The 24,078-nt window shown below is 38.9% G+C and overlaps 1 protein-coding gene across 1 annotated transcript in view; it reads left to right on the top strand.

The window, feature by feature from the left end:
- The window catches only part of LOC142851763 (uncharacterized), a 53,284-nt gene that overhangs the window by 6,533 nt on the left and 22,673 nt on the right, over positions 1–24,078 (top strand). The window contains 3 exon segments of the mRNA XM_075975774.1: positions 10,038–10,164; positions 10,785–10,880; positions 12,345–14,731. Of these exon segments, the coding sequence (XP_075831889.1) occupies positions 10,038–10,164; positions 10,785–10,880; positions 12,345–14,731 (2,610 nt within the window).

Raw genomic sequence — 24,078 nt, 5'->3', positions numbered from 1 at the left:
CCTTGACACTCTCTTCAGGTTTGTTTTTGGTTTTTTCTGTCTATCTTTTCTTTTAATTTTCTCCTTGAGTCAGTATAGTATGTTTGGGACCAAATGCAGTCCTGTGCCTAAGCAAGAGGGGAATTCAAGAACAGTTGTTCCATGGTACCAGGGAACATTAGATTGTCATTAGACTGGGCTCCAGGTGCTTTCACCTGGTGAGTCACCCCACAGGCCTCCAGGTGCTTTCACCTGGTGAGTCACCCCACAGGCCTTCAGTGTTTTGATGTCTTTCTTCATGCTCAAACTTCCGGCAGCATCCTGTTTGCTGAGGCTTCCATCTTCCAGACCCTTCCTAGTGTTCTCTCCTTTACTGTTTGCCACTCACTATGGCACTTTCAGCTCTATCCTTGTGCTTTTCATATTTTATTGCATGGCTGAGTTCCTATTTTTTATATATGCTGATTTTATCTACCTGTTTGTCTGAATTGGTTAGATCGTTAGGGCATTAACGGCAACTTTGGATTGTTTTGTTTTTCTTTTATCTGGTTTGTGTTTCTAATTTGAATACTTTATAACGCTTATTAAGATTTGGTTTTTGGGAATACCAGTGACTACTCATTTTGAGCTTGAATTTATAGTACCTTCAAATGTGTTATAAGAAATTGAATGCCTTTCTACTCTTAACAACCTGAGAAAGGAACCAGGAAATTGGAGGCTGATCTCCAAACCATGCCTTGCTGGTCCACATGAGTAGTGTGTGGCAAGGAGAACAAGATGGCTTTTCCTAAACAACAATAAAGTTGGCTTCATACATGGAATCCATACAGTAAAGGGAAATGATTGACAGAGTTGTCAAATAAAATTGTAAAGTGAAGGTCAGAAGAAATCACAAGTGGAAATAATCCAGGAACCAATAACTATCTCATTCTTGTCCTTAAATGCACATATCAGTGGTGTCATCAAAATGAGCATAAGTCCCACCCTCATATGATGCATGCTGTCCACAGTTGCCAGAGCTGCACATACTTCTGCATGCTTTTCTGAGCTTGCTTCTTGCTTTTACCAATGCTGCAGCAAGTGCAAATATTATTTTACTGCGTTTGTTTTCCTGACTCTTTAATAGTTTCCTTTGCTCATTTCAGTAACAAAGCTGATTTTAATATTGTTTCAGCATGACTATTTGAATTTTACTTTATGTTCCCTTTCCTATGGTTTTGTGCTCACCCAATCATGACTGAAAGCTAACTTCTACAATTTACTTGATTTTTGACAGTGAAATTGTGGTTCATGTGTTTATAGTATGAAACTGTTCAGTCACACAAAATAATGAAATCCTGTAATTTGGGTCAATATGGAAGAGCCTGAAAATTATTATTTCATATACAGAAAGACAAGTACCACATGATCTCAGACATAGGTTGAGTTTCCAGGATTTTAACTTACAGACGTTGGAGAAATAAGTTTGAAAAAACATTACTCATCAGTCGGTGACATCGGGAAAGGTAGGCATTGGGAAACATTATACAGTTGGATAGAAGGAAGAAGCTTATGGTAAATGTTGCCCCTAATGATGACTGTCAGTAATCATTTTGTAATATTTATATTACAGAAGGTTGGAAAACAGAATGTTTTGTTTTGTTCTGCTTTATGAGTCATGGTCTCTCTAGATAGCCCTGGCATCCCTGGAACTCAGAGATCCACTTGCCTCTGCCTCTTAAGTGCTGGGATTAAAGACGCACACTACCACACCAAGTCTAAGGACTTTGGACATTTTAAACTTAAAAATTAGGTGTCTGAGGAAATGAGTACTCTAAAACTGATGGAAAGACATTGCAGGGTCTACCTGTAACAGTAACACAGCACACCCTGGCTAACATGCAAGTCTCTGATTTTCTATTATTTAGCCACAGAAAGAAAAATAATGTACTGCTATCATTAACCATTTGAGAACTTTATGTAATGAGATAAAAAGCAACACAACACTGAAAAAAAATCAAAAATGAGGGAAAATAGTAATTAGAATCACAAGTTACAATTCTTGAACTCAGCAGTCTAAGCTAAAGTTGCCATGAGTTCAAAGGCTTGTATGACTATAGTAAATACATGAATATGTCTAATAAAGATAGACACAGAAAGCAGGCAAAGGAAAAATGAAAGAATGTAGTGATACCTGATTATTTTAAATATTAAAAAAGTGATGTTGTTGCTACACTTCCTAAGAATGTATTTATAAGCACAGGATGTCTGTTGGTATCTGTTGTACCGGCACAAAATAAAGGCAATGCAGATATCAAAGAATATTTACCAGTTTATTGTTAAACTTACTGAACCAAAGTTCCAGCGTAGCACAGGTAGCGAGGAACAAAAGGGACGAGCCGCCTCTCCGCGCACCCTTTATTGGCATGGATTCGCCTGAGGCAAACCCCGCCCTCTAAAGGGAGCTGATTTAACCCCTTTATCTCCCCCTTTTGTCTAAATAAGACACAACTAAACCAAATATAACTATAACAATAATAACAAATGATAAATATAACAAACAATATTGAGAGCAAAAGTTTTGCTAAAGAGTAACTACAATTAAATAATCTTCAACTCCATCAAAGATCTGAGAAGGGAGTAAATATTACTTAACAAAAAAGAGATATCCAAAATGTGCAACAAATGACAGAGACAACTGACTGCCTGGGCAATCACCCAAAATCTCGTTTGCAATGTTGAGTCAACCAACTTTGGCTAAGGCCTAACATAACTGACATACCATTCTCAAATGCAAGGAACTTTCTTAGAATTATCCTACCCTGTCTTGGCAAGATAAGACAATCCTGTTTATATCTTAGTCAGTAGTTGAGGTATGGGTTTTTCTTAACCCAAAGGCCAGTTCTGCCAGGAAGACAAGCTCCCAGTGGAGTGTCTTTGGTGCTCAACGTTCTCTCGGGAGTAGAGTGGTGTTGCCAGGAGTAAATTGTGTCTCAATGGCACATAATTCTAGGTTAGATTAAAGGCCATTTTCTACAGCTCTTCAAAGAGGCTGAAGATTATACTATCTATACTGAAAATAATCTCTATGTATCTAAAAAACCTGATTAACCTAAAAATAATATGACAAACATGTAATTCTCAATACCTATCTAATTTGAAAACTAAGGGAATAAACAATTGTGCAATGTATGAAGACAATGATCTTCACTTGTAAACAATGTCATTACTTATCAAATGTAAACAATGTTATTACATAAATAGGACCAGAGGTAGAAATGTACATTGTGATATGATAGATGTATCCATACAATATAAGCATACTCTTATACCAAAATAGAGGTAGGAACACTCACATTCAATATTCAATATATCAATATACAAGAAACAGTACCAACATAATTTTCTAAAAACAGTAAGTCACAAATACCAATCATCCCATCAACCCAGTTAATCCCCCTCTTTTTTTTTTATATATATATCCCTAATTCTATACAATATCTCCCCATCCCCTCACCCCTAAACCAACCACTAAAAGATGTCCCTAACCCTGTGGGCAAACTCTGTTGGGAGAGGGGACGTCGTCCTCTTAGATTGCTTCTAGCTGACATGGGGGCGACGTTCTTCTTAGGGGCCCCTGTGAAAGCAAACGATTTTTAAATTCCCAAATTAACCTTTGACTTAAGAAGACTATAACTAGTCTCTGTGTGTTTCGAGAAGGTCCGGCCAGAGCGTTGTCAAAAATGTGCATCATATGAAATTGTCTCTTGCAATTGGTACCAAAAAACAGATCCAAAATTAGTGCTTAAAAAAAAAAAAAATTCATGACGTCATAAAAACCAGATTGAGTTGGTGTTGTGGGGCCCCATCTTCATCCTGGAAACTTCAAAAATTACTGTAGGAAAATATGTTGCTTGTTATGGGAAATTTAAACATTAACAACAAGGACTTATACTGACATATAAAGAAAGACACAGATGTGAGGGAAGGCAAAGAAAGTTTATCAAGTATAAAATTATTCTTATTCTGTCCCATTTCATGGCTCCTGACCTGAGACAGAAACTTTGAAATATCTCTTATCAACAGGCTTGGAATTGAAGAAGGACTGAGCCATAGTCCAACTCCAAAACCAGCTCTACACATTTATAAAGAAGTGTTCAATAAAACATATAAATATACATAAATATATATAAAACCAATACTTACGATACGTATAGAATTTTATTGTTGATGTTTAATGGGTCGTATCTATTTTCCATCCATCAGTAATTAAATATTCAGGGTCCCTCAAATTCTTTGGAGATGAATATTTTCCTGTGGAGATAAGAACCCTGCCCCCATCCTATTAGTAATCCTTACCATCTGTATGTCGGTCATCCTTGTGAATGAATTGTTATTTATCTTTTCCAAGTGACTTCTCTTCCTCAAACCGAACCTTTATTAATTTTGACGGTATCCATAATTTTTCCTCACCTGTGGAGATAAGAGCAAAACCCCTTCCCCAACGCAGCACATCTCCTGGCTTCCATTGTGAGGTTAGTACATCCTTGAAGTAAACTGGTTGATTTAGTTCAGCAGACTTTTCCATTATCCAATGTCTTTCTGCAGCCGTCGTTCCCTTCTCGTTAGCGTTGAGAAAATTCAAGGTTAACAAAGCATTATGTAACCTATTTCTAGGGGTGTTTTCCACCCCTTTCTGTTTGTTCAACATATCCTTTATAGTTCGATTTGATCTTTCTATGACTGCTTGACCTGTAGGATTGTATGGTATACCTGTAACATGCTTGATATTGTAATGATCAAAAAACCGTTTCATCTTCCTAGAGACATAAGCAGGACCATTATCTGTCTTTATTTGTGTAGGTATACCCATGATAGCCATGACTTCTAATAAATGAGTGATTACTGAATCAGCTTTTTCTGAACTTAAAGCAGTTGCCCACTGAAAGCCTGAATAAGTGTCGATGGTGTGATGAACATATTTCAATTTGCCAAATTCTGCAAAGTGGAACACATCCATCTGCCAGATTTCATTTCTATGAGTGCCCTTTGGATTAACTCCTGCTGGCAGTGGCGTTTGGTTATAGAAAGAGCAGGTAGGGCATTTCTTCACAATCTCCTTAGCTTGTTGCCATGTAATAGAAAACTCTTTCTTCAAACCTTTGCTATTAACATGATGTTTTTTATGAAATTCAGAGGCTTGAAGCACACTACCAATCAATAATTGATCAATTTCTGCATTACCTTGTGCTAGAGGACCTGGCAGACCCGTATGGGATCGGATGTGTGTTATGTACATAGGGCAAAGCCTGTTCCTGATCAAATCTTGAACCTGGATAAACAATGAGGTTAGTTCTGTATCATCAGGTATAAATTCAGCAGTTTCAATATGTAAAATAACTCTTTCTGCATATTGTGAATCAGTAACTATATTAATAGGTTCTTTAAAATCTCTTAGTACCATAAGAATGGCATATAATTCTGCCTTCTGGACAGAATCATAAGGACTTTGTTCCACCTTACCCAAGTCTTCTGATTTGTAACCTGCCTTCCCTGATTTATTGGCATCAGTATAGAATGTACAGGCTCCAGTTATTGGAGCATCACGGACTATTCGAGGAAGGATCCAAGAAATTCTCTTTATGAAGTTGAGCCGCTTGCTTTTTGGATAGTTGTTATTAATGTCTCCCAAAAAATTAGCACAAGCTCTTTGCCATGGTTCATTATCTTCCCATAATTTCTTTAGTTCATCAGCAGTGAAAGGCACTATAATTTCTGCTGGGTCTATGCCTGCTAGTTGACGAAGTCTCAGCTTGCCTTTTATAATTAACTCAGAGACTTTTTCCACATAAGTTTTCAGTTTCTTACTTGGTTTATGTGGTAAAAAGATCCATTCCAAGATAATATCATCTCTCTGCATTAAAATTCCTGTAGGAGAAATTTTCGATGGTAATATGACGAGAATACAATCGAGCTCTGGATTCACTCTGTCCACATGTGCCTGTTGTAATTTCTCCTCAATCATTGTCAGTTCCTTTTCTGCTTCAGCTGTTAATTCTCTGGGACTGTTTAAATCTTTATCACCATCCAAGGTCTTGTTCAAATGAATTATTAGATCAGGTGTTATCCCAATAGTTGGTCGTAAACTGGAAATGTCTCCTAACAGTCTTTGAAAGTCATTAAGAGTCCGTAAGCGATCTCTCTGAATTTGTGCCTTCTGTGTCTTAATTTTTTGCAAACCTATTCTATAACCTAAATAATTAACAGAATCTCCCTTCTGAATCTTTTCAGGAGCAATTTGCAATCCCCATTTAGGTAACAGTATCTGTATTTCTTCAAACAGCCTGTTTAAGGTATCTATGTTTGAATCAGATAACAATATGTCGTCCATGTAATGGTATACAATAGATTTGGGAAATTTCTTGCGTATTATTTGCAATGGTTGGTTCACAAAATATTGGCACAGGGAGGGGCTATTTAACATACCCTGGGGGAGGACGGTCCAGTGGTACCTCCTCGAAGGTTGAGAATTGTTATAAGTAGGCACTGTGAAGGCAAATTTTTCTCTATCTTCTTTTTGCAAAGGTATAGTGAAAAAACAATCCTTCAAATCAATAACTATGAGAGGCCATCCTTTTGGTAATAAAGAGGGCAACGGAATTCCAGATTGCAGAGGGCCCATAGGTTGAATAACCTTGTTGATGGCCCTGAGATCTGTCACCATTCTCCATTTACCTGATTTTTTCTTAACCACAAATACAGGAGAATTCCAAGGGCTGGCAGATTCTTCTATATGTCCAGCATCTAGTTGCTCTTGTACCAGCTGTTCTAAAGCCTGTAGCTTTTCCTCAGCTAAAGGCCATTGCTTTGTCCATATTGGTTTCTCAGTCAACCATTTTAGAGGCAAGGCTGTTGGTATTTCTGAAGGGACATCAATTGCTTGTTCCTGCACAGCCCTAATGGCCGGTTTTGTCCTTTTGTAATAACTTTTAATATTCCTTTCAGAAATATGGGCTCTAGAAGTAGCAGGAATGTTAATTTGAGTATTCCATTGTTGTAATAGGTCACGACCCCATAAATTCATTGCAATATTGGCTACATAAGGCCTTAATTTTCCTATTTGTCCCTCAGGCCCTATACATTCAACCCATCTCGTGCTCTGTCTTACTCGAGATAGGGTTCCAATTCCCAGGAGCTGAACATTTACATTCTGAAGAGGCCAATATGGATGCCAAGATTCTGGGGTAATGATACTTACATCAGCACCTGTGTCCAGTAGGCCAGTAATAAAAATGCCATTTACACACACTCTCAGCTTAGGTCTTTGATCACTTATAGAAGTTTGCCAAAACACACGTAACTCATCTTTCTGATTACTATTGCTTGTAACAGTAGGCATGTGGCTTTCTAATTGTCCTGACGAGGCATGTTCTCTGCAGAAACTGGGAATGTCTGAACCATGTTTGCCATGGGGGCCTGAGAGGCCCCCCCTCTCACGTTTCCCGTCTGTATCAGGTTGCCTTGTCTATCTCTTGTAGACCTGCATTCATTCGTCCAATGTCTGCCCTTCCCACATCTTCTACATAAACCTGAAGGCTGATTCCTTCTATTCCTGTTATTTCTAGAAGACGCATTATTATTATTTCTGAAAACCCGTTGTTTACAATTCCTTTTCATATGACCCATTTTGCCACAATTAAAACATTTGGTATTCTGGTGTCTCCTTTTACCATTGGAAATTGCTTCTTCTACCCATGCTTCAGTGCCATAGTCAAATGTGTCAACATCTAGTGTATGCAAGACCCATTCTTCCAAGGACGCTGATCTGAACATTAAAGGCCTCAAGATCCTTTTGCATTCCACATTAGCATTTTCGTAAGCCAAAGACTCAATTATTATACGTCTTGCTTCTGGGTCAGGTATCCCCATTTGTACAGCCTTAGTTAATCTTTGTAAAAAGTCACTGAAGGGTTCTCTCTGACCCTGTTTAACTGTGACAAATGATTCCATTCTCTGTCCTGGGTCTTGTACTCTGTCCCAAGCCCTTAAGGCTGCTGTAGTACACATGGAGAGTATGGTTTCATCCAAATTAGCTTGTTCCTGAGGGTCTGAAAAGAGCCCTTCACCTAGAATTTTATCTAGGGAAACGTCAATTCCCTTCGCCTTTTCCTGCTGTTCTAAAAGTCTAGCCTCTTGCCTGAATAAGCATTTCCATTTTAAGTGCGGTCCACTTTCAAGGACCGCGGAGCTCAGCTGGAGCCAGTCCAAGGGGGTTGCTTTGCTTGTTGTGGCCCAAGATTTTAGCATCTCTTTAACAAAAGGGGAGTGCATCCCAAAAGACATGATGGCCTGTTTAATTTCTTTGAGATCATTCATACGGACAGGCTCCCATGTATCTTCCTTGATGACCCTAGGGTTTCTGGAACCAACCACCTTTTCTGTTGTTATTACAGGAAAGGCATGTAGAGCTGTAGGTAGAGCTTTGTGAAAATTGTCCCGGAGGGATTTATCCACAGATGTAGTTAAAATTTGCCTCTCTACCCTTTGCTCTTCTTCATCAGAATTTAGAAATTCCTCAATCTTTTCAATTCTATTCACCATTGCTTTTTGTAATGTCTGAATCTCCTGCCCAGAATTATGTTCTAAAGCCTTCATTGAGGATTCTAGAGTATGAAATTTGTCCAGTAGAGATAACTTGTCATCTTTGGACATAATTTTTATGGCATAAACCGTGCCTTCTTGTATTGACAATCTTTCCGCCAATCTGTCATACGCTTTAGACAAAATTCGATTGTCACATTCATCAGTTTTGATTCTCTCAGTTAACGTTTCAGTTCCTACAGAAAGGGACTGCTGAAACTTACGATCTAATTCAGCTGTTCCTTCTTCCATAGTAATGAATTTCTCCTTAACATCAGAAAGGGACTGCTGAAACTTACGATCCAATTCAGCTGTTCCTTCTTCCATAGTAATGAATTTCTCCTTAACATCAACCTGTACTTTTTTTAGATTTTGCTCAGTTAACCGAGTCATGTTAAACAAAGATTTGTTTTCTTCCTGGAGAACTTCAAACTGATTCTTGAGAAGATTGTTGTCACTCTCAATAGTTTTTAAACGTTCAACCTCTGCCTTAAGAGATTTGATCATTTTCCTATTACCAAACCAAATAGTGCTAAGGAAAATTAAGAATCCCAGGAATATCCATATATGTGGTGTGGTAGACACCTCTTGTAAGATCTCCCAAATGGTGCATTCAAAAGAACTATTGAAATAGGCTGCGGTCACGTTGTCAGACATTATTTAGAAAAGAAAAAGTTCTCTTACCTGTAATAACTGGTTCCTGCCAGTGGTGGCGAAAGAGCCCAGTTGAATCCACGTGTCCTAAATCTGAAATAAAAGGACTCAAAAACAAAATTGAAACAGACACCAAGCTGATAAGTATTTTTTGCCGGGGCTCTCAGGCCGCTGTCACGTGACCTGAGCGCTGGCGGCGGTGGGGGTGGTGGGAGGGGGAGCAGACACAGGCAGCGCGCGCGCCGGCGGGCGGTTGCGCACGGGAAATCTGGCCGGGGCGGCTCGGAACAGAGGCTTAGGCGCTGTTAAAAAGGCTCTGTGGATATCAAACTCACTGCTTGATACTCTAACAAGCAGCAGGGAAAATCGAGTCGCTCAGAATCTCAGCTGTTTCAGCGCGCGCCCAGAGAGACTGCTCAGAATCTCTACTTCTTCTGCGTGCGCCCAGAGAGACCGCCGCAGCGACCCCGGGGTGCAAGAGACTCCGTTCGGGGCCGGTTCTCGGCAAAGCCCCACGGGGGAGGCGCCAGATGTACCGGCACAAAATAAAGGCAATGCAGATATCAAAGAATATTTACCAGTTTATTGTTAAACTTACTGAACCAAAGTTCCAGCGTAGCACAGGTAGCGAGGAACAAAAGGGACGAGCCGCCTCTCCGCGCACCCTTTATTGGCATGGATTCGCCTGAGGCAAACCCCGCCCTCTAAAGGGAGCTGATTTAACCCCTTTAATCTGTTATTGATTTTAATTAATATAATCTATTATTTGTTTATCTTTATTTCAGGAAATGCTGTCATTCAGTGATGTGGCAATTGATTTCTCTGCAGAGGAGTGGGAATGCCTGGGTCCTGCTCAGTGGAGTCTGTACAGGGATGTGATGTTGGAGAATTACAGCAACCTAGTGTTTTTGGGTGAGGAGTGCATCTATAGTGAATTCTTCTTGTGTATATGTGTGGGGTTTTTGTTCTTGTTGGTTATTTTTGTTTGTTTGTTGTTTTTTTGAGCCAGGGTCTCTTTATGTAGTCCTTGCTTCCTGGAACTCTTGTATAGACCAGACTGGCCTCAAACTCAGAGATCTCCTGCCTCTGCCTCCCAAATGCTGGTATTCATTGCCACCATGCCTGGCTCATAGTGAGTTCTTAATTCAAGGTCAACATTAAATTTCTTTTGTAAAAGCATCTCATGGGAGCTTGTAGTTTCCGACAATGAGGGTCATGGACCTGCATGTAGGGAAGGATTGAGGAGATTGTTAATGTAACTAAGACAATTTCTTTTTTAATTCTTTTTGTTTTTTTAACGTGGCTGTTTCTTAGAAGTATTCTTTACTCTAGTGGTAATGCTAGAAAGTCACAGACATGAGGCATACCTTTAAGTTGTAGGGTTTTTATTTTTATTGATTTTTGGGGGTGGGGGACAGTGAATTTAAGCTGGGTATATTCTTTTTCCCCCTAAGGACACAATCCTGAAATAGACATGTTATTTCCCAGGTGAATAACACACCAACCGTCTTGATCCCTTTTCCCACAAACAGGTCTTGCCTTCTCTAAGCCATACCTGGTCACATTTCTAGAGGAAAGTCAAGAGCCTTCAGATGTGAAGACACAAGAAGCTGCCACCATGCACCCAGGTTTGTAGAATGAGGGGACAGAGGACAGAGTGAATTTTCTAGCATAAAGCCAGACTTTACCATATGCACTGAGATGTTATATTGTGATGGAAATCAATTTCTAGATACCCCGTTCATCCATTCACATGATTTAATTGTCTGAGCTTTGTCCTCTGCCTCCCAAGAGCTCTGCTTATGTTTACAGTGATGAAGTTTGTCATTTTGCTGAGAGTCTGCATTGCAGCAGACTTTTAACTGTGCCCTATACCTACGAAGATTTGCACGTTTAAAAACAAGTGAAGCCATTATAATACAATATAATAACAAATTTCTTTTACATCCCATACACGTTTGCTAATTTAAATCTTTTCATAATTGCTGTGAATAAGTATAATGTAACCTCAAAGTTTTTTTTTCTCATGCACTCAAGTGTTACTGATTTGAAATGCATGCCCTTTCTGGGTATGTTATCGTAGATTAAAACCTTCCATGTCTAGAAGAATGTTTGTAGTAGCTTATCAGCTACTTTTTAGAGTTCAGTGGGCTCAGCGTTCTCTTTTTGTTATTTTACAACTTTGTTTCTATATTATTGGAGTCTAGGTTATCTAAAATCACTTGTTTACATGTAAGCTTATGTTTTTGTGAATGAAGTCCACAATGCAAAACACTTGGGACAGTGTACGATTAAAAATAGTCAATGAGCACTGGTTCCGGGAATATCAGAATTGTGTGTTTCCACTTTATGTGTACACGTGAGTCTCATGTTTTTATGCCTTGTACATCATCTCCTCACTGATTAGTAAAAGACTCTATTATCTTGTAAATGAATATTCTTTGAAATTGAGGTAATTTTATCATTTAATCTTTGACTCATATGAGCCTCTAGCAGGTTCTACCATTACAGGTGAACTTGAGGGGTTTTTTTTCTTTTCATAATTTGATTCTTTCAGATATTTATTAACTCCCTGAAATATCATACTTAGTATTATAGAGAATCTAATTGTTACACAATATATATTGTGTGCCTTCCAAATTACACCTGTATTTAGAATGTAAATTGTGTATTTCTACATTCTTCCAACCTCATACAATCACCATTGTTCTAATGTTTTCCACATTTACCTATTTCTGGTTTTCATCTATGTCTGGTCATATAATTTATATATTTTTAATGGGCTCATTTCTGTTAACACAGTGCACTTAAGAGTTCCCATTATTGATAGTACATCTTCCTTTGTTCTTTAACTGTTAATAATATTCAATTATTTTTGTATTCTATTTGGTCTTCCTCTCATTTCAGTGGAAGTTTATATTGTTTCCACTCATTGCATTTTCTAAATTACACCGCAGTGAATATAGGTGTAGAAATTTGTAATTTCTCATTTACCAATAAAAAATAAGTAAAGGTCTCCATATTAAAGGTAAACATTGTAAATATAAGAATGTTACTCAGTTTTTATTCATATCTCAACTTTTACTTAACAGATATAAAACCATATAAATGTAAAGAATGTGGCAAAGCTTGTGACTGGAACTCACTTCTTCTTGAATACCAGAGAATTCATCCAGCTGAGAAAGCCTACACGTGTGAAGAATGTAGAAAGGCTTCTGGTTCTTCTCCACCACTTTCTGAACACCACATAATTGATCCAGAAGAGAAAGCCTACAAGTGTGAAGAATGTGGCAACATCGTTTGTACTTGCTCAGGACATTCTAGCTACCAGAGAATTTGCATTGGGGAGAACCCTTACAAGTGTGAAGAATGTGGGAAAGCCTTTTCTACTCATTCACGTCTTACTCAACATGAGTTACAACACACTGGACAGAAATCCTGTAACTATGAAGAATGTGAGAAGCTGTTTTATTATCCATCTTACCTCACAGAACATCAAAGAATTCATTCTCAAGAGAATCCCTTGAAGATTGAAGTATGTAGCGAGGTCTTTTGTTCACCCATAGAACTTTCTAAAGACCAGACATTTTGTACTGAAGAGAAACCCTACAAGTATGAAGACTGTATTAAGACCTTTAGTGCTTGCACAGTGCTTTCTGAACATCCAAGAATTCATCCAGGAGAGAAAGCCTACAAGTGTGAAGAATGTGGCAATGCCTTTTGTGAACTCCATTCAGTATCTAAACACCTGAAAATTCATTGTGAAGTGAAATCCTACAAGTGTGACGAATGTGGAAAAGCCTTCCCTAGTCATCTTTCTCTGATTCAGCATAAGATAGGGCATACTAGAGAGAAGCCTTACCAATGTGAAGAATGTGGCAAAATGTTTTACTGTTCTTCAAACCTTAAACAACATCAAATAACTCATTCTCAAGAGAAACCCTACAAGTGTGAAATATGTGGCAAGGTCTTTAGAACTTGCTGGCAACTTTCTAAACACCTGAGAATCCATTCTGGAGAGAAACCTTACAAGTGTGAAGAATGTGGCAAAGCCTTTTATACTCTCTCATACCTTACTCAGCACAAATTAGGTCATACCGGGGAGAAACCTTACAAGTGTGAGGAATGTGGCAAAACATTTTACTATCCTTCAGTCCTTAAGGAACACCAAGCAATTCATTCTGGAGAGAAACCATACAGGTGTGAAGAATGTGGCAAGGACTTCTGTACTCGTTCAGGACGTTCTAGACACCAGCGAATTCATACTGGAGAGAAACCCTACAAGTGTGAGCAATGTGGAAAGGCCTTTTCTACTCATTCATACCTTTCTCATCACAAGATAGTTCACACTGGCCATAAACCCTACAAGTGTGAAGAATGTGGCAAAAAGTTTTACTACCCTTCTCGCCTTAAGGAACATCAAAGAATTCATTCTCAAGAGAATCCTTACAAGTGTGAAATATGTGGTAAAGCCTTTTATACTCATTCATACTTTACTCAGCACAAATTAGGTCATACCGGGGAGAAACCTTACAAGTGTGAGGAATGTGGCAAAACATTTTACTATCCTTCAATCCTTAGGGAACACCAAGCAATTCATTCTGGAAAGAAACCATACAGGTGTGAAGAATGCGGCAAGGACTTCTGTACTCGCTCAGGACGTTCTAGACACCAAAGAATTCATACTGGAGAGAAACCCCACAAGTGTGAAGAATGTGGGAAAGTCTTTTCTACTCATTCATACCTTACTCAGCACAAGGTAGTCCACTCTGGAGAGAAACCCTACAAGTGTGAAGAATGTGGCAAAAAGTTCTACTATCCTTCTCGCCTTAAGGAACATCAAAGAATTCATTCTCAAGAAAACCCTTACAAGTGTGAAATATGTGGCAATGTCTTTTGTACCCCCAAAGGACTTTCTAAACACCAGAGATTTCATACTGGAGAGAAACCCTACAAGTGTGAAGAATGTGGGAAAATGTTTTACTACCCTTCTCGCCTTAAGGAACATCAAAGAATTCATTCTCAAGAGAATCCTTACAAGTGTGAAATATGTGGTAAAGCCTTTTATACTCTCTCATACCTTACTCAGCACAAATTAGGTCATACCGGGGAGAAACCTTACAAGTGTGAGGAATGTGGCAAAACATTTTACTATCCTTCAATCCTTAGGGAACACCAAGCAATTCATTCTGGAAAGAAACCATACAGGTGTGAAGAATGTGGCAAGGACTTCTGTACTCGTTCAGGACGTTCTAGACACCAGCGAATTCATACTGGAGAGAAACCCTACAAGTGTGAGCAATGTGGAAAGGCCTTTTCTACTCATTCATACCTTTCTCAACACAAGGTAGTTCACTCTGGAGAGAAACCCTACAAGTGTGAAGAATGTGGCAAAATGTTTTACTATCCTTCTCGCCTTAAGGAACATCAAAGAATTCATTCTCAAGAAAATGCCTACAAGTGTGAAGTATGTGGCAAAGTCTTTAGTGCTCACTTAGAACTTGCTACACACCTGAGTATTCATTCTGGATAAACCCTGCAGGTGTGAAGGATGTGGAAAAGCTTTTAACTTATCCATCCTCATCTCAGGTCATATTCCTGGAGAGAAATCTTACCAATGTCAGAAATGTGGTAAAATATTTTCTATCCTTAACCTTAAGCAACACCAACTAACTCATCCTGGATGGAAATCACACAAGTGTGAGGACTGGAGGAAGGCCTTTTGTACTCACTTGGAACTTCTAAACTTCAAAAGAGTCATACTGGTGAAAAAGACCACAAATGTGTAAAACTTTCCACTAAACTGTGTAACCTTGCCCAGCACAAAGTAGTCCATTCTATTCAGAAACACTATTCATGGGAAAACGCTGGATTTTTTTTTTTACTGTTTAATCCTTAAAAAAAAATCACAGTTTATTCTCAAGGGATACCCTACAAGTATGAGGGATATGTCAATGCTTATCATTCAGACCATAAGAAACTCAAATGAATCCATAATAGAAACCAAACCCTAGTGAAGAAAGTGGCAAGTATTTTACTAATAATTCAACACTTTCTAACCTCCATAAAATTTATAATGGGGAGAAACACTACAAATGTGAACGAATTGACACGGCTTTTAAAGGCACTTCATTAGTTAACAAAAGTGTTGGAACTGAAGAGCAGCCTCACAACAGCAAAGCATATGATGAAGGTTTCATTTGTCATTCAGCCCTTGCTGAACATGAGAGAATTCACACTTGGGAGAATCTCTACAAATGTGCAGAATATACCTAGGTGTTTAGCTGTAATTTGTCATTGCATTAAGCATGAAAGAATTAGTCCTCCAGAAATGTAAAGAATGTGACAAGGCCATTAGGTGGTTTTCATACTTTAGTTATCCTCAGAGACTTCATACTGGAGAGAAGCTACACATAAAAATGTCAAACTCTTTAATCATATTTCAAATCTCAGCACCAAAGAATTCAGTAAGCTTCACTGTTAAACTTCACACCTCTGCATTTTCTAAGGGAGTCTCAGCTATGTGGTTGCCTCAATCTGACTGGCTTACACTGTGTCTGTGGAACCTTGGATGCTGATTAATGCCCAGTCCTGCCCTGGGCAGGTGGTCCTGTGAAAATGAAAATTCTGGCCACACAGAAATCTGAGGGAACAACAAGCCAGTAAGCAGAATTCCTTAATGGTTTCTACTTTAGTTCTGGCGTGAAGGTTTCTCCCTTGACCTCTTGCCCTGGCTGAACTGGCTGACCAATTCCTAAACTGGAGTAATCCATTTCCTCTCCTAAGTTGTGTTTTAGTCATGGCATTTATCACAGCAACAGACATCAGACAGCAATGGACATGAAAATGCTTTTCAATTTCTTTATACCTTAGTTATCATCAGTCTTCATACTGGAGAGAATGTCACAATATCTTTGAGTGAAGAATCAAACCCCTAACCTCAGCTAAGAATATCTGAATCCTATAGCAGAGACTTCCCTTTACTGTAATCTACAAACCTATTCTTTTAGACAATGTGTTTTCAAGGTGCATCAATTGATTATTCTGTTAACTATAAATGGTTCCAGAAATTGCTGCCATGTTGTCGAACTGTACTTGGGTAATCTGAATCTGGATTCCTGAACCATGATCTATATGGCAGATTCCCCTGGAGTCCCCCAATTGTATGTAACCCTTCCCCTTTGGTCTGTAAGAAAACCCAATAAATTCATTTTTCTCATCAATTTGGGCTGTGGTAAAATCCTAGGGTGGTTTGTTGTTGGGTCCCTTTGTGGTGACTAGGCATTTATTTTTGTCTAGAGATAGCTAACATAACACATGTCATTCATATATGGCTACAAAATAAACAATGTCTCATTCCGTTTCATGTGATAACTGTGGTTTTTGTACAACAACACAGTCTCCGTTTTCATGGAAATAGAACCATATTGAAACAGGGTCACAAGCCACATACACTAATTTAGCAGATGGGATGAATTTGGTTACTGGCTACATCTTCAAGTATTAATCATGGTAATTTCAGTTCTTAATCGATTTTATATCTATCTTAAAAGGCATATAAAAATTTCATTTGCTTAAAAGAAGCAAGACTGAATTCATAGCAACATGATTTACATTTGTTCCTTTAATCTTACTATCCTTTTTAAAATTTGAGCTATTATTAGTCTTTATGGGAAAAATAGATAATCACAATCTTTGCCATCTCATTCTGATCACAGGTGGCATTTTCTATCCTGGATCATTTTAAAAGCTGTTTTCTCATGTTATAATTGTCAGAGGAAGCAGTTGTATTCAGTTTCACAAAAGAATCTTGACAGACTGACTCCCTAAGTTACAACAGGACTAGAAAAAACTGCACTGAAGACACACCAGGACTCTTTGAAAAGAGGAAATACTGAGACACATCTTAGCCACAGAACAAGAACTAGTAGGGGATATAGGAGAGTTAATTTGATCTTACCCACCAATTACAAAGTTCTTTATTGAGGTCTGGAGAAATGGCTTGCTGGTTAAAATTAACCTGCCTCCAATACCGGGAGCTGTGAATGGAAGTTTCTGTTGTACCTGGTCCTGCAACCACATTTACTCCCAAAGAAACACAGATGATTATATTAATTATAAGCTATTTGACCTGTTAGCTCAGGGTTATTATTACCTAGCTTTTAGATCTTAATTAACCCATTTCTATTAATCTGTATCTCTCCATGAGGCTATGGCTTACTGATAAGTTTCTGGCATCTTTCTCCTTTAGCAGCTATGTGGCATCTGACTAACTCTGCCTTCTTTCCCCCTGCATTCACTTTAGTTTTCCCACCTACCTATATTCTGCCCTGCCATAGAACCAAAGTAGCATCTTTATTAATGAATGGTGAGAAAACATATTTACAGTATACAGAAGGGAATCCCATATCATCTCCCCTATTCTGTCTAAGTAGAAAGATTTTAACTTTTAACATAGTAAAGTTACATATACAAAACAATTATCAAGGAAGATTTATAGTTACACTATTTAGTCCATTTACATTTGGCAAATTATGGAAAATACTGTCAACTTTGTGAGTCTAAAGTTTTGTATCTAATTTTTCTTTTATCATAACTAAGGAAACTATAATTATCTAGTCTTCAACCCCATCAAAGACCCCAGAATAATAAAATATCTTCAAAGTAAACAGGAAGTGTGTTGTAAGCAACTTCCAAAATTCTGTAATTGACAGAGATATCTTACTGCCAGGACAGTCATCCAAAGTTTTTTTGTAATATGGAGGCATCCATCTTCAACTTATAGTATCTGGCAAACTTTTTAGTGAAGCAAGAAATTTGAAAATCTGCCTTGTACTGGTAAAGATCATCAGTTGCTTTATTCTATGTCCTGCAGAATTTCTGGCAGCTTCTGTGAAGCAGGAATGCTGAAGGGACATCCCATCTTTTGAGTGTTCAGCAGTGACTTTCTGTGGGTCTTAACTTTCCAGTTCATACAGTATATCATCAAGCAGTTCCGGCAAGAGCAGTTACTTGCCTAAATGGCTAGCCTTGTCACATTGAAGGCAAATTCCATAAGTTTCTACAATGCCCATCAACTTCTCTAAAGTTACTGGTGCTGCCAGGAGCAGACATGTCTCAGTCAAGAAAAGTCTTAAAACATTTTAAATGCCATATTTTGTAGGTCTTTGAAGTGTTGAAGATTATTAATCTGAGATATTTCTGTATATCTAGAAAACCTAACTACCATGACTACAAGTTGGACTATTATAGATGACTATTAATCTTTAATTTTTAATTATATATTACATTTTTAAATGAGCTGTATAAACATAGTACTTTAAGCAAGAATAGAAATATACATATAACAAAATTGATCCTAAATTTATATCAATAAACCAAAGTTCACACCAATGAAAAGTATTCGTTTCTATATCTTATCTCCCCATTTTTTTTGACTGACTGACTGTGACCGTTAACCACTTTAAATTAACACCCTTTAAATGAAAGCAAACATTTATATACAGACATTTTTGGAATTTGGCCATTGTTCTTTCCAAACAGCTTCTTGCTGTTTGTTGGCCAAAGTATTTTTAGGGTTCATGGAGACCTTTTGGGGGGTATTCTTGTTCCATCAAACCATATTAGCCTGGAGGGAATCCACAGGTTCTCATCTGTGTAAACAAGAACAGAACCTCTTTTCCAAAGTAACATATCCTAAGACTCAAATTTTGAAATGAAGGTATCTTTAAAATATATGTGTTGGTTTAGTTTTACAGTCCCCAAAATCAAATGTTTATCAGCAAGGTCAGTGAATGACTACAATGAATTAACTCTCTGATCCATACTAGTTTGGCTGGATCTATCTTGTTTAGGTGTTGTGGGTGTAGCAACAGCTGTTGTAAGCTAATTCATCCAGTGACCTTGTTATCTTTAGCAGATACTGTTTTGTTGAAGACATCTAATAGCTCTAGCTCTTACAACTCCTCTTCAGTTACCTATTAACATAACAAGAACTTACAGCTATATAGCTCATAGACCCTAAGAGAGAACCAACTATGTGTTAAGTGCACATAGATGTAAAGCAATTCAGTAACTGATAATTATGCCCAAAGAATAAAACATTTCATCCCTCATCAGCAACTTCTCATTGCAGTACATAATGATCAGCACAGACTCCCATGGACCAACATGCAGAGAATAAGTGACTATATAATTTCCAATACTAAACTGGACTTATATATCCCAACTCTAAAGGCTTAGGTATCATTGTGTAGGAGGGGATGGAAAGAGTGTATAAGCCAGAGTCAGTGAATGACTACAATGAAGCAGTGTCTTCTGGACACACAGAATAGCCATTTGTATAAGCTCACAGGGGTTTCTATGCCATGCCTAAGACGGGAACAGTAAATCAGACTAAATATCAGCATATACAGGGAAGCTGACCACTAGTTAAGGTCCTATGGGAAATTCCTAACTAGTGAGTGGAAAGGATCAATTTTCTCAAAGTGTCGCTATCAATAAGTTGATCACAGTCCACTGGAAGACCACACATACAAGAATATTTAGTGTACAGTTTAGGCATTGTCATGTTACTTTACTGTGGCTTTGCTAATGTTCATATATTAACTATTAGCTGTTGGATAAATAAATTATAAATTCTACTTAAATTTTTTTTACTTAAAAAAATATTTAGGAAACACAAGTGTCCCTTGGGGGGAGGGGAATGGAGATAGGATACTGTCATGAATAGGACATGAAGGAGGTTGCACCTGGGAAGAGCCGGGTGAAAGAAGGTAAATAAAGAATGTACAAAATCTTAATTGCAAGGAAGTCAGGACCGCGAGGGGTGCACCCACCCACTGAGATGGTGGGACTGATCTATTGGGAGCTCACCAAGGCCAGCTGGACTGGGACTGAAAAAGCATGGGGAAAAACCGAACTCTTTCAACATGGCGGACAACGAGGACTGATGAGAAGCCAAGGACAATGGCACTGGGTTTTCATCCTACTGCATGTACTGGCATTGTGGGAGCCTAGCCTGTTTGGATGCTCACCTTCCTAGACCTGGATGGAGGGGGGAGGACCTTGGACTTCCCACAGGGCAGGGAATCCTGACTGCTCTTCAGACTGGAGAGGGAGAAGGGGGGAGGGGGAGAGGAGTGGAGGGAGGGGGAGGGAAATGGGAGGTGGGGAGGAGGTGGAAATTTTTTTCAATAAAAAATACTAATAAAAAAGAGGTGTATGCTCTTCTACTTCCATTTCTTCTCTTATTAGTTCAGAAGCCCATCACATGGAATAGTATCACCTTCATAGAGGGTAGATTTTCCCGCCTTAACTCCTTATCAAAAAATTACCTGTACTTTAAGATCTATGAAATTAATAGGGATATATATATATATATAAATTTGTTCAACTTTATTTGGCTTTTTCAATTTGCTAAGTTGGTAAACCATCCTAAATTTTGGCTTCAGTGTTGGTAGCTGGAAGAAATGATGGAATGTCATAAAGCAATTTTGACCCACCCTTACAATTTGCCTAAGGACCATTGTCCTGCATCTGAACCCCCATACTCTAATGTCATAAAGTAATGTTGACCCACCCTTACAATGTACCTAAGGACCATTGTCCTGCATCTGACTCCCCATACTCTAGCTCTCCTTTTTAGATAGAAAATTTGTGATTCTTATAAACAATTCCATTAGTACTCATTATCTGAGAAAACTCCCAGAACACCCCACTCAGGCTCCTGAAGATTGCAGGTCTCAAACTCTACAAAATGTCTGCTTCCAGACTTGGAAACCTCAACAAAGAGAGAATTCCTCCATGAGATTAGCATGTAGGCAAGTCTGCCAGGCTATTTCTTGATTGGTGGTTGATATGGGAAGGCTCAGGGCAATGTGAGTGGTGCCAACTCTAGCTAAGTTTTCTTGGTAGGTGTAAGAGAAGAATGTGGATATGAGCCTGGATAGTAAGCCAGTGAGCAGCGTTCCTTAACGTTCTGTGCTTGAGTTCCTGCCTCCAGATGCCTGATGTCAGCTTCTGTTCTGATTTCCCTCAGCTACTGTTACCTGGCAGTTTTAAGATGAAATAGACCCTTTTCTCTCAAGTTTGGTCACGGTTTTTATCTCAATTATAGGAAGCAAAGTAATAGATAAACCAGTGAACCCTGGACTAGATTAAAAATAGAAATGGAGCCAAACGTAAGTATCTATTGCTCCCTCCATAATACTGGAGAATGTAGGCAGATTGTTTTCATCAGGACCATTGTTTCCCTGATATGCTCCAAACTGAATAAACTTTACCGTGATTTACTTTGGTAAGATTATCACGGAAACAAGGAAAGTAAAAATTGTGGAAAGTTGATACCTAGAAGGTAGGATATTTCTAGGTCATTCACAAGCCTTAAACTGGTTTTCAGGATTTGGATCTTTTTGGATTGGTAATCTTTAGGGCTCAGAAACCATAAGTTAATGATACACTTGCCTGGGAGTTTCAAAAATAGCACTGCCTTCAAACAGATATTGGCAACCTGGCTAAGGAGTTTTCAGAAGGAAAGAAAGACTCTATCTGAAACTTGAGCAATTCTCATTTGTGTTATACTCAGGCAAGGAATATGCCTTCATTCTATCCATGTTTGAAAATTAAGTGAGGCTTAATTCAAAGGTACTGAGGAAATTTCAATACAGAAAAGTAGTAGTTGATGGAGGAAGGTCATTGGCTAATAAAGGAACTGCCTTGGCCCATTTTATTGGTTAGGACATAGGTAGGTGGAGTAAACAGAGCAGAATGCCGGGAGGAAGGGGAAGTGAGGTCAGACTCGACAGCTCTCCTCTCGGGAGCAGACGCCTCAGCAGAGACGCCATGCCCCTCTCCTGGGCAGAGGCACACGATGAAACAAGCCGCCAGGTCAGACATGCTGAATCTTTCCCGGTAAGACCGGTGCACACAGATTATTAGAGATGGGTTGATCGGGATATCAGAATTAGCCAGTAAGGGCAAAAGCTAAAGGGCCAGGCAGTGTTTAAATGAATACAGTTTGTGTGTTGTTATTTTGGGCATAAGCTAGCAGAGCAGGCGGCTGGGGTGTTGGGGACGCAGCCCCGCCACCCTTATTACTACAAGTAGTAATCAGGCAATCACATGGCTCTTGCTTACTGCCCTCATATACATCTACAATGAGAAACAGCAAAGAGCTAAGAAGAAAGGTATGAAAATGTGTTGGTGGGAAGATAAATCTGAGCGTGTTATGTGACACTTCCTCTTGAAGTGAAATTACCAGAAGAAGGCTCGTTAAGACTTGGAAAATGAGCAACTGCTGATAGAAATCTAATATAGATTTCTAGATATTTACAAGATTCACATGTCTGCTCCTTGATTGTGTATATAGAATATATATTGCATATACAGTAAACACTATAGGAGAGGAGACCCTCTCACCAGTGAAGCTGCCTGCAAGTCCATATATACAGTGAGCTGCAGGAATGCAGCTATCATGAGTTCTTACTTATGGTCAGTAGCATTTTACTTCTGCTGCTACATTTGATTGAATATGCTCAAGGTACAGAAAAGACTATTTGAAATCCTAGGTAATTACTGAAATTATTAGCTCCAAGTCGGTAAACCTAGTTCTCCATACTGAGGCAACAGGAAAGATGTCCTAAAGCCTAGACCACATCCATGAAAGACTATCTTATGAAAGTACAAACTCATCTGAAAGGCCAATGTAAGGAGTTACTTGCTTAAAACCACTCTTCTGGGAAAAGTTTCTTCAGAGTCATCAAACAAAGAAGAATGGAACCTTGACCTAGGGGTCAGACAACATCCAAAGATAGACGGCAGCATTGTTCATGCACTGTGAGTTTTGCAAGCACTTACGATGCAACACCAAGGAAGCCATTGAACTGTAGACCATTATGACATCAACCTGCTGGGCCAGGCAATTAGTGGGGTGGTCAGTGTCCCTCCCAAAGAGTTCTTGTGTGGCTACTGCATACAACAGTTGAAGGTGACCACTAAATTGAATTGCAATCATACTATGTTGGAAAAGCCAGAACCATAGGCTATCTATCCACTGAGCAAATCTGCATGTAAGGAGTGGAGCTGACCCTAGGGAGGGAACATCTGTGCTTCAAGGTGTAGCGGCGGAAAGTTAGTATGGGTCAGGTCCTTTGGAGTCCAGATTATTCTATCAGGAACCTCAGATGATATGTATATGAAGCTGTAGAATTTGCATTTGCCCTAGTGGGTTTCTGTTTTCGTCCTATCCTTGCTACATGTCTATGGAAAATGGGCCCATTACCATTGTGCCATTGTATATTGAAATAGCAATCTTGTCAACACGGTGGAATAAACAGTTGTTTGAATTTTTAAGTCAAAAGACTTTAGACTTTGACCAGAGCAGGACTATTGAACTCTGTGGAGACATTTGGAGATGGACTAAATGCCTTTCCTAGTAAGAGATAAAAGTGAACCAGAGGGCACCAAGGTAGATGGTTATGGCTTAAGGTGAGGTATGTGGGTGTCAAATTGAGAAAAGGTGAAGTTGTAATGCTTCATCTGAATAGTCAGTTATACGGAGTTCAGGGTCACCGAGGAAACATAGCTCAGGACATGTTTGTGAAGACGTTTCTAGATTGAGTTGGGTAATGATAACCAACTCTACATATGGACAACATCATCCCATAGACTGGGAGAGCAGACTGAACGAAAAGCAGCAGAAATGAATTCGTGTGAGCAGTAGTGTTCAGCGCTCTGCTTCCTCGCTTTGGACACAATGTCACCCCATACTCACACTTTCAGACATTCCTTTCATAATTGGCATCATCCTCAAACTGTTAGATGAAG

This window comes from Microtus pennsylvanicus, chromosome 6 (assembly GCF_037038515.1).
Source record: "Microtus pennsylvanicus isolate mMicPen1 chromosome 6, mMicPen1.hap1, whole genome shotgun sequence".
Classification (NCBI taxonomy): domain Eukaryota; kingdom Metazoa; phylum Chordata; class Mammalia; order Rodentia; family Cricetidae; genus Microtus; species Microtus pennsylvanicus.
This window is presented reverse-complemented; position numbering and strand designations above follow the sequence as displayed.